Genomic DNA, 12,108 nt, shown 5'->3' on the forward strand with positions numbered 1-12,108 from the left:
ATATGAATGGGCTTAGACTGGAGTAACTCTCCTTAGGATTGCACTGAAAGTAATAAAACAAATAAACAGGGTTTCTAAGTTCCAGCCGAAATGTAGGTAATTGTGCCTTTTAAATTGGAGAGCCACCTTGGTGTAGTTATTAAAATCCAGGGCTAGGGTCTGGGGAACGTGGGTTCAAATCCCTATTTTGCCATGAAGCTTTCTGAGTGAGATTGTTTGTTTGTTTACAAAATGTCTACCCCACCACCCTTCCCTCACGAGGGCCACCTGGGTGGCTAACAGTTTAAAGCATCCACGATAAAACCACAGTTCAAAGCCATTAAAATCAACCTCCCTATGACACATAATTAAAACAAATTAAAAACAGAGCAATTAAAACGTTGGGCAGGAAGGAGGGATCACTGAGGGAAGGCCGAACAAAACAAAAGAAGTCTTCACCTGCTGGCAGCAGAAGGGGACAGGCAGATCTCCCTGGGGGGAGAATTCCAGAGCTTAGGTCTGCCCCCCCCCGGCAGCACTTGGGCTTTTTTCACTTTTTTAGGAAAAATTGGCAATGGAATACGACATTGTAGTGGCCAAATTTCTAGTGGGCAAAGGAAGGACTGGGCAAAAGCCCCACCCAGTTTCTGTAAACATTTGGTCAGTGCCATGTCGGGGACCCCGGTTCTATCGGTAAGGATCTGTAGCGTATAATCTGCTGTGTAAGCCTGGATTCATACTTGGTTGTCTTTGGGAAAAGGAGTATAGCTTTGCCTTCTCCCTGACAAGCTAGGAGTGTTGGAGGAGGAGAGTTGATTTTTATACCCCGCTTTTCTCTACCTTTAAGGAGTCTCAAAGCGGCTTACGATCGCCTTCCCTTCCCCTCCCCATAACAGTCACCCTGTGAGGTAGGTGGGGCGGGAGCTTGGAGAGAACTGTGACTAGCCCAAGGTCACCCAGCTGCCTTCATGTGGAGGAGTGTGGAATCAAACCCGTTTCTCCAGATTAAAGTCCACCGCTCCAAACCACCACTCTTAACTGTCAGCTCTGGATCACCAGCTAAATCCCACAAACAAACTCCTAGGCAAGTTTTCCATAGAAAGTTGTTTATTGAGAAATAAGCACAGTGGGAAGCAGAAAGTGACTTGGGGAATAAGCAACGACACTAATGGGGAAATGCTGAGGGTACGGGAGATATAAAGAAAAGCAACAACCCCTCCCCCTGTTCCCTGTTCTCAGGGTCTTGTTCCCAGGGCAGAGCCGGCATAAGTCCAGAGAATAACATCGTGACCTTGGGGCTAGCCACCTGGCCAGCCACTGAACAACAGTGAATACTGAACAACAGGCCGGTTCCTGACATAAACCACTACACCACACTGGCTCTCACATTTTACACACACATGCGCACGTGTGTACGTGCACACGAAGTATTAGGAGCATTCCAATGTGCCGTTCCCTGCATACTCCCTCTGAAAACACATGCACATTTAAATTATAACAAGCCTATCATACATAGAAAGAGCTGCCTTATTCAACCAATTGCCACAGATGACTCGTGCCAATGAGCCATGCCGTGTGTTCCAAACAAAATGATCTTTGAAGCAGCTGTTGGTGGGCATCACAGGGCGCTTTTTCAGTAGGAGGGATGGGGAGCGCTTCCCCGATGGCGGTGGACTCCACTGTTGTGACCCTATTCCTGCATCTGCTTCTTCTGCATTTCAGTCTTCACACGTCAGGGCTTAGCTCCGATAGCGTGATTTACTTGCGCTTCCTACTTAATAATTAGCCACTGGGAAACGCCATCTGTCATTCCTAATGGAATAGGTGGGGGTCCGACTGGAGTTGTTCGGTTCTGACTAATAAATTTTAGTCGGGATTGCTGAGCCAAATGAAATATTACAACTTTAGGGAGGGAGAGGCATGTTTTTTCTTCCTTCTGCTCCCCCTTCCCCTCAAAGCTTGGTGCTGGATTAACAAGAAACCAAAAATTACAACTTCCTTTGGTAAATGAATTTTATCACTCATCCTGGACTGCAAGATATCGCTTGCTCCCAGGATGCTGCTTGGGGGGTGGGGAGCAACTGTGAGCTGGAAAAGGGGGAGACTAATGAAGTCCCAAAAGGACCAGAGGCAGCCAGGCAGGTGGGGCTACTTGGTAGGTAGTTGGTCCCTAGCCACGTTTGCTTTGGTTGTGCCTTTTACAGATCTGGAAGCCATTTGAATGGTTTTTAATTTAGGAATCTTAAATCTTACTTCCTCCATTTCAGTTTTTTTTGGGGGGAACCTTCTGCTTAGGGATGCCCAGTGTGGTGGCATCCCCGGGAGCTTCAAGGGCGGGGTGAGGGGAGGAAATGATGCTGGGCTATGTGCTGACATCACTTCTGAACCAAAACCAGGATGTGACAGTGCAACAGCCAATTCTCTATGCTGTTGGTGGTGGGAACTGCCATCAAGTCGCAGCCATCTTATGGCGACCCTGCAGGGTTTTCAAGGCAAGACGTTCAGAGGTGGTTGGCCATAGCCTGCCTCTGTGTAGCAACCATGGACTTCCGTGGTGGTCTCCCATCCAAGTACTAACCAGGGCCAACCCTGCTTAGCTTCTGAGATCTGACAAGAGCAGGCTAGCCTGGGTCAACCAGTTCAGGGTCTCTATGGTATTACCATAGAGTTTCTAGAGCGTCAGCTGACATCAAGTCCAGTTTTTCCCCCAAAATGTGACATTGACTCATAGCCTGATGTGATTTCTGTCCTTCACTGTTTCTCTGACTGGTGAAGGCCAGCGTGGTGTAGTGATTAAGATTGGTGGACTTTAATCTGGAGAACTGGGTTTGATTCCCCGCTGCTCCATATGAAGCCAGTTAGGCGACCTTGGTCTAGTCACAGTTCTCTCCGAACTCTCTCAGCCCCATCTTCCTCACAAGGTGTCTGTTGTGGGGAGAGGAAGGGAAGGAGATTGTAAGCCGCTTTGATTCTCCTTAAAAGGTAGAGAAAGTTGGCATATAAAAACCAACTCTTCTTCTTTGCTGGGAGATTGCCCATGAAGCAAGTGTTTGGCATGCCTACTCCTGCTTGGTCCTAGTTTCTAGTTAACCACTGTGGGAAAAAGGATGCTAGACTAGATGGACCGTTGGCCTGATCCAGCAGGGCTCTTCCTGCATTGATGGGCATGGCCCAGTGGGATCACAGCAAGCTCCTCGCCCCCAAGCACTCATTCTTCCTCAGCTCCTGCGGCTTCAGAAGAGCTAAGAATCATAGAGTTGGAGGGGACCACTAGGGTCATCTAGTCCAATCCCCTGCACAATGCAGGAAATTCAAAACTACTTCCCTCCCTCGCACCCCCAGTGACCCCTACTCCATGCCCAGAAGATGGCCAACATGCCCTCCCTCTCATGATCTGCCTAAGGTCATAGAATCAGCATTGCTGACAGATGGCCGTCTAGCCTCTGCTTTAAAACCTCCAGGAAGGAGCACTCACCACCTCTCGAGGAAGCCTGTTCCACTGAGGAACCGCTCTGTTAGAAAATTCTTCTTAATGTATAGACGGAAACTCTTTTGATTTAATTTCAACCGTTGGTTGTAGTCTGACCTTCTGGGGCAACAGAAAACAACTCTGCACCCTCCTCTACATGACAGCCCTTCAAGTACTTGAAGATGGTTATCATATCCCCTCTCAGTCTTCTCCTCTTCAGGCTGAGAGGGAAGCAGATACCAAGCAGTGGGGCAGAATAGGGTCCGGACTGCAGGCCCCTCTTCAGATGGCTTCTTCTGATCTCTCTTCCGGCACCCTGCGATGTTGCACAGGAGACAGAGCCCTCTTTTCCCACACCTCCCGCCAAGCCCTTAAGGGCAGGTGTTTACAGAGCGGCGTTGGGAGTTACACAGGTTTACTGTGTCGTCTGTCGGCATAGGGCTGGATTTGGATCTTGTATTTAGCTGCCAGGAGTGACTGTGATGAAGTGGGAGAGATAAACTGATAGATTGTGTGCCAAGAAGATGTTGGGGAATCAATCAGATAAACAGGACGGAGAGATGCGCTTGCTGGGTTTTCTGTTCTCTCCCCACCCCCACCCCGCAATCCCTGCAAGAACAAAGCAGCGGCCTGTCTGGCCCTTAATAGCTCTGAACATAATTGCTGCAGTAATAATAATTTGGGGAGGGGGATAAGCAAATGAAGAAAACATCACAGGGGGCATTTTAATTGCCTTTCTTTGTGTTTTTAAGTGGTTTAAGTAGAAAAGAGTTTGCAAGGGAGAAACAATGAGTATACCTTTTTCTTTTTTAAAAAAATCTTTCAAATGCCTGCTTTGATAAAGACAGCACAACCAAAGCGGTACTCATTAATGTGCCTTGTGTATTAGTCTGTAGAGATTTGTGCTGCCTTGAGTTTTGCTCCCTCTTGATTTTTTTCCAGATTTTTTTTTAGACTTTTTCTTCCATTCATTACTGAGTGTAAAAAAATAGAGGTTATAAGTTTCTAAGTCTGCTTGGCAGGTGCTCAAGGAGTCCTGGCCCCTGGATGGCCAGACCAGAAGTTGAAAACAACTTGCACGTGAACAGGAAAAACCCTTTCCAGAAACAAAAATGCTTCCCCATCTCTGTGAAGTTTGCTTGGTTTTATAGCGCCATCATGGTGCTTTATAGAGCAAGTGAGAAGAAAAGTCCCTACCCCAAGGAGCTTGCAGTAAAATTCAGTAGAGGGAAGGAAGCAAGACAGAGCAGAGGCTGAATAAATACCATTTAATTTTTAAAAAACTTGTAGTTCCTGCCTTTCTCCCACCATGGAGGAACTTTCTTCTACCGGAAGAACTAGACTTAGAAGAAGCTTAGATCCTTCCTTCCTTCCTTCCTTCCTTCCTTCCTTCCTTCCTTCCTTCCTTCCTTCCTTCCTTCCTTCCTTCCTTCCTTCCTTCCTTCCTTCCTTCCTTCCTTCCTTTCAACTTGTTTACGTTATGGGTAGGATGAAGAGATCTGATGAACACAAAACCTTGTACAGTGTTTTGTATCATTTTAATTGACCTCAATAAAAGGTATTATGTGGATTTGTTTCTGGATTTTGCATGGGCCCAGTGACAGAGTAGTAAGCTATAGTACTGCAGTCAAAAGCTCTGCTCACGACCTGAGTTCGATCCCAACGGAAGTCAGTTTCAGGTAGCCGGCTCAAGGTCGACTCAGCCTTCCATCCTTCCGAGGTCGGTAAAATGAGTACCCAGCTTGCTGGGGGTAAAGGGAAGATGACTGGGGAAGGCACTGGCAAACCACCCCGTAAACAGAGTCTGCCTAGGAAACGTTGGGATGTGACATCACCCCATGGGTCAGGAATGACCCGGTGCTTGCATAGGGGACTTTTACCTTTTTAATACCAATGTTTGTAGCTTAAAAAAAACCGGTACTTTAGTGGCAGCCAGGGGAACAGCTTGACAGATGCAGGATTACTCATCATAATTAAGCCTTATTTATTTATTTACTTTGTATGTACACCCCGCCTTTCTCCCCAACGGGGACCCAAAGTGGCTTACAACATCCTTTCCTCCATTTTTTCCTCTCAACAACCTTGTGAGGTAGGCTAGGCAGAGTGTGTGACTGTCCCAAGGTCACCCAGGAAGAAGTCGGATGCAGGATGAGAGCAGGGAAAAGGATGTGTGTGAGTGAGCAGCGCTTTTGTGTTTCTGAGTTTAGTGCCCCGTTCATGAGGGCTAGGACCTTAGGCTCTTTCAAAGTGAAAGCTGGGACGTGCTGGGTGACGTGTTGGGGAGCATGCATTTGTCACCCTGAATGAGGATTGCAGCTGTGTGCAAGCCAATAACCGTGGCCTACTCCAGGACACTAAATTGCCTGCATCTAGTTAGAGCTTCACCACATACCTGCAGCTTCCATCAGATGCCCAGAAGCAGTGGTGGAATTGTTTTTCTTCAGATGGTATGAATCTTCCATTCTTTACTAAAGATTTCCATTGAACTACTGGCTGGCATCTGCTAATCCAAGGGCCAACCCCACTTGGTTTGGGTTTAAGAAGAAGAGTTGGTTTTTATATGCCGACTTTCTCTACCACTTAAGAGAGACTCAAACCAGCTTACAATCACCTTCCCCTCCCCACAACAGACACCCTGTGAGGTTGGTGAGGCTGAGAAAGCTGTGACTAGCCCATGGTCACCCAGCTGGCTTTGTGTGTAGGAATGGGGAAACAAACCCAGTTCACCAGATTAGTGTCCGCTGCTCATGTGGAGGAGTGGGGAATCAAACCTGGTTCTCCAGATCAGAGTCCACCATTCCAAATCACTGCTCTTAACCACTACACCACGCTGGCTTTAAGATTGTTACCTCGCCTGTCCAACTTGCTTGGAGAGGGATACCTCCACCTTTCCCCCTGTATTTTCTGCCTGACCTTTTAAAGATCTTGGACTGATACAGATAGAGGGTGGATTAAGCTAATCATAAAATGATGAAGGGAATGCTGCGGCGCTCATTGATTCGTCTGAAATTAACTGTAGTACGATAAGTCTTCTTAATGGTGTTCCATGTTGCACTCCCGAGCGCTTTCCTGCTTCTTCGCTCTCCCCTTCCCTACCCCTTAGGAGCTCCACAAAACATTCCTGTGCGAGAGGCTAATTTGTGGGTCTGCCGTGCCTTTCCGAAGCTCAGGGTATCTCGCAATGCAACATTGAACCCAGACAATAAAAACCAGCGATCAGACTATAAATCAAAGCATGAGTGAGTGTGATAACGTATTAAGCTGCCTTATACTGCATCAGAACCTTGGTCCCTCAAGGTCGGTGTTCTCTACTTGGAGTGGTAGCAAAGCTCCCAGTACTCCGGTTAAGGTCTTTTACACTTATTGGACCTGGAACCTTCTGCACTAAAAGTGCATCTTGGTTAGAAAAAGGTCTTTCCCAATATTTGCTGCCCAAGACAGTTTGACTGTACACTGCATTGGTCAGGCCACACCTTGAGCATTGTCTGCAGTACTGGAGGCCTCACTTCAAAAAGGCTGTAGACAGAATTGAGCAGGTGCAGAGGAGAGCGACAAGAATGATCATGGGCCTGGAGACCAAGCCCTACGAAGAAAGGCTGAGGGAGTTGGGAAAGTTCAGTCTGGAGAAGAGGAGGTTGAGGGAGGACATGATTGCTCTCTTGAAGTATTTGAAGGGCTGTCACCTAGAGGAGGGCAGGGAGCTGTTCCTGTTGGCAGCAGAGGATAGGACTCACAATAATGGGTTTAAATTGCTGGAGGAAAGGTACCAGCTGGATATTAGGAAAAACATTTTACAGTAGGAGTTGTTTGACAGTGGAATCAGCTACCTAGGGAGGTGGTGAGCTCCCCCTCATTGGCAGTCTTTAAGCAGAGGCTGGACAAGCACTTGTCAGGGATGCTCTAGGCTACCTTATACTGAACCAGACCCTTGTTCCATCAAAGTCAGTATTGTCTACTCAGACTGGCAGCAGCTCTCCAGGGTCTCAGGCAGAGGTCTTTCACATCACCTACTTGCCTAGTCCCTTTAACTGGAGATGCTGGGGATTGAACCTGGGACCTTCTGCATGCCAAGCAGATGCAGTAAACGGGGTTGGACTAAATGGCCTGTGTGGCCCCTTCCAATTCTGTGATTCTATGACTGGAGAATCCTGGTGTCTTTTGCGTGTACAGTAGGTGCTCTGTCACTGGACTGCAGGTGTACTTGTTTTCTTTTGGGGCTTTGGCTGTCTAATGATGATCACTTTGGGCATTGTTGCTTTGCCCTACAAGGGGCAGATTTCAGTATTTGCTTTTTTATCAGGGTCCTGACCTGGATAGCCCCAGGCTAGCCTGATCTCGTCAGATCTCAGAAGCTAAGCAGGGTCAGCCCTGGTTAGAATTTGGATGGGCTACCTCCAAGAACTACCAGGGTCATGACACGGAGGCAGGCAATGGCAAACCACCTCCGAATGTCTCTTGCCTTGAAAACCCTGCAGGGTCACCATAAGTCAGCCATGACTTACACACAGTATGGAAGGTGTATGATTGTGTAAGCAAAAGGACAGACCCCTACTCGGACAGATTGCTGCCTAAATGGGCAGATGAGAGAGAGGGCTTTTGGTTCCTGGGTACCTGCAAAAAGTTAAAATGTGAATTGTGAACAGAGAGATCTTGTCCCGGTTGGTTCAGTTTCCAAAAACAGCAGACTCTAGTCTAAATTCTTCTACATGTGGCCCATCTGATGTGGCCCACCTGACGTATGTAAGCATACAGTGCCCTAGTTTTAAACATGTATTTATAGGGTGCCTACATTGCTTTTAATATGTTTGCTCTAAAAAAAAAAAAGACATTTGTAAGTGGATTGGTGTTAAAAATGTTTAAGGCTTTGGGAGTTTGATTAGCCTGTGTTTTCAACATCCCTATAACTTTAAATACTTTTCTGAAAATGTTCTTGTTTTTTAAAACATGGCTTCCTCTCTTCTCATTTCTAGCTCCTCCGTGAACTTATTGAACGTAAAACCAGCTCCTTGGACCCAAATGATCAAGTAGCGATGGGCAGGTGAGCCGTATGCCGGGGTTTTGTTGAGTGTAATTTGTGGGTGGGCAATTTATCTATGCTCTCTAGGTGATGCTCCGGGGAGTTGGTGAGTCTGTATTTCATAAAAAGTAAAAAAATGTCCACAATGGGGCCATGCACAGACAGGGGACACTTGTTTACAAACCTGGGGAACCCTCAGAGGATCGCAGAAAAATTGTAAAATTAAAAACAAGGTTGAGGGGACTTCTTAAAATCCCCCTACCTCAACTCATAGAGAGGAGAAACAGATCTGATGATTCTACCTTGCAAAATCTTGGCCTCCATTTTAAGGATTGCTTAGGGTGGGCAAAGATGGTTTGAGAACTGCACCCAGCTCAACCTACCTGAAGGTTGTCAAGGTCTGAGAACTGCTCAAGGCAGATTGCACTTTGGTTTTACAATTGTAATTGCATAGTGCAAGGACAAGAGATTTTAAAAACCCTACAATTTAAAATCAGGGTTGGAATTACTTTTTTTAAAAGGGTTTCCAAAAACAACAATGTGATTAAATGTCTTAGGAGGTCCAGTATTGTAGGAGCAAGATGTAACTTATGGTGTGGTGGTGGTGGAAAGTGCCGTCAAGTCGCAGCTGACTTACGGCGCCCCAGTAGGGTTTTCAAGGCAAGAGATGTTCAGAGGTGGTTGGCCATTGCCTGACTCTGTGTGTTGCAACTCTGTGCTTCCTCAGTGGTCTCCCATCCAAGTGCTTACCACGGCTGACCATGCTTAACTTCTGAAATCTGATGAGATCGGGCCATCCAGGTCAGGGCAACTCATGGTGAAGGGAGTTCCAGAGATTTGGGGCGGCTGCCGGAAAGACTGGGAAGAGCAAGCTGTTTTGTGTGGTAGTCTGCTAATTTGTTGTGTGATTAGTGGATTTCGTAAGTGGCTTTGAAGGACATATATGCTGTAAGGGTGGGGTGCAAATATTTGAATTAACTATGTACATATTTTCAAAGGCTGTTAAGCATGAAATAATTTTATCTTACGGGCAGGACTCTGGCTGAGTGGTAGAACATCTCTGCTTTGCATATGAAAGGTCCCAGTTTTTATCCCTGGCACCTCCAGTTAGAAAGATCTGGTGAGGAGAACAGCCTCCACCTGAGACACTGGAGTGTGGCTGCTAGTCAGAGCAAGGCAGTATTGATCAAGATGGACCAGAGGTCTGATTTGGGCAGCTTCACATGTTCATCTGCACCCCGTCCTACTTATAATTAGAGCTTTTATAATAGTCACCTTTTTGTGTTTTATCCCACCAGTTTTCTTTAGCAATTTTTTAAAAATAACCAATTATGCCAAAAAAACAAACCCATTGGTTTTTAAATGCAATTTTTGGTAATGATGTAGGAGGGGGAAAGATTGCCTGAGATATCATTCCAAAGCAGCTGTTGTTTGGGTTTCCAAATTAAACCAGGGTTATCATGCTACTTAGCAGGGATCCCTCTTTGGGACCTTCCAAACAGAGGGCAGCTCCCCAGCCGCATATAGGGGCCTGATCAACACATTTTCTGATTGTTGCCATCCCAAGCAGGCAGCAAAGGCTCAGTGGTCTGTGTGACCTGCCAGGGGTGTAGGCCTGATCCTTTCTCTTACCACTTTAAAGGTAAAGGTTGTCCCCTGTGCAAGCACTGGTTATCACTGACCCATGGGGTGACGTCGCATCACAACATTTACTAGGCAGACTGTGTTTATGGGGTGGTTTGCCCATTGGCTTCCCCAGATGTCTACTCTTTACCCCCAGCAAGCTGGGTCATCATTTTACTAACCTTGGAAGGATGGAAGGCTGAGCCGGCTACCTGAAACCGACTTCAGTCGGGATTGAACTCAGGTGCTTTGACTGCAGTACTGCAGCTTACCTCTCTGCCACTTTGGGGGACCCTTTTTTTCTTTATGAATGGAGCTCTAGGTGAACACCCTGCCTCCATCCTGATTTAAAACTTGATGGGGTAGATGAAGGTGGGAAATTCAACTCCCCATCCCTCCTGGTCATGAGTCAGTCATAAACACATGGAGCTCGGAAACCCTAGGTTGTGTGAAAACAGCCCAGTGACTTCGCATCCTTATGAACCTGCTCAACCACTACTGTTACCTTTGGAGACCCTGCTTCAGGTGCCTCCACCATCTGAGGTTAGGTGGGTAGGTGGCAACCCAGGAGAGGGCCTTCCTGATCATGGCACCAAAGTTGTGGAACTCAATCACGAAATTCATCTGTCCCCTTCTGTTGCCCTCTTCTCCCAGCAGATGAAGACTTTAATGTTGACTTTTCCTCAGCAATCCCTCCTTCCTGACCAATGTTTTAATTGCTGTTTTTATGTCTTTGTATGTATTATAACTCTATTTTTAATTAAGCATGTGTGAGGGGGCTGATTTTAGTAGTTTTAAAATGTGATTTTTATCACGTTTTAAATTCTTAACCTCCTGGGTGGCCCTTGTGAGGGCAGAAAAGCAGGGTATAAATTTGTAGATAAATACATACACTGCAGAAATGCCGTGCAGGGAATAGTAATAGTTTGAGTCTGAATCCTCATATTCATACCCTTCCAGACAAGTGTTTGGATGTTCTGTGAATCTCTCTTCCTTGTCAGCACAGTTTGTGGCCGGCTTAGGAGGGGAGGAAGTAGTTTTTGACTGGCTTTTTTATTGCACCGGATTTGTATGCGCCAAAGATGTGCTGAGAAGCGACGTGGGGAGGGAAAGTCCCTGCTGCTAGTTATGAACGCTTTTATTTTTAAGCCCAAAAGTGGCATTGCCTGTACCTGATTTACTCAACGCAGAACCCTGCATCGGGGGGGAAATCTCAAAATCCAATTACTACAATCTTAATATAATCTTAATTACCGTAATCTATTTTATGGTGAAGTCAGATAAATGTACAATGTAATCACAGCTTAAGTGCGGTTTTTTGGGGGGCTGTGTCCTGCTTAAATTATAGCAAGAGGAGGTTTCCATAATGTTCCAGATGTACCACCAAATAAACCTGGCAGGCCGTACTTAAAAACCCGACTCGGCTATATCTTAACGAGGACAAGAAACGATTTTGCCAGCACCCCGAGCTTTTCATAACACATCAAATGGCTTCACAGCAGCCCATTCACTTTCTCCCCCCCCTTTTTATTTGGTTTGGGTTCCCCCCGGCCCTGTTTTTTATGTGCTTCCAAATTATTTAGCTGGTGGCTGTTTAAATGTATACCGTTTGTTAAATTTGATTTTGGAAATGGTTTTTTCTTTTAATTTTAGCTTTTCCCCCCTAAGCACAGCACTGAAGAAAGAAATAAGCATTTTCCCCATAGCGCTACAATATACTTCTGTCATGCACAAAATAAGCTCTTGTGTAGCTTAAAGTCTGCCTTATTTTTATGCTCCGCGTGAGTAGGAAAGAAGAATGTGACCAGTAGCAGTGGAGAGATACAAGCTTCTCTCCTAGGCCCTCAATCCAGATTTATATATAGCTACTTACTATATATCTGTAATGTTTTTTACCCCGCCCTTTCTCCAAGGTTCTCCTGTCCTCCATTTGATCCTAATCAAGACCTAGGGTTGCCAGTACCAGGTTGGGAAATACCTGGAGATTTTTTTTGGGGGGAGGGACCTCAGTAGGGTACAA

At 46.2% G+C, this 12,108-nt stretch overlaps 1 protein-coding gene across 1 annotated transcript in view; it reads left to right on the forward strand.

The window, feature by feature from the left end:
- AATF (apoptosis antagonizing transcription factor) overlaps nucleotides 1-12,108 on the forward strand; it is a 111,088-nt gene that overhangs the window by 59,275 nt on the left and 39,705 nt on the right. Inside the window, exon 9 of the mRNA XM_056865037.1 lies at nucleotides 8,419-8,486. Coding sequence (XP_056721015.1) covers nucleotides 8,419-8,486 — 68 coding nt within the window. The remainder of the gene's footprint in view (nucleotides 1-8,418; nucleotides 8,487-12,108) is intronic.

The sequence above is a fragment of the Euleptes europaea genome, chromosome 19, assembly GCF_029931775.1.
Source record: "Euleptes europaea isolate rEulEur1 chromosome 19, rEulEur1.hap1, whole genome shotgun sequence".
Classification (NCBI taxonomy): domain Eukaryota; kingdom Metazoa; phylum Chordata; class Lepidosauria; order Squamata; family Sphaerodactylidae; genus Euleptes; species Euleptes europaea.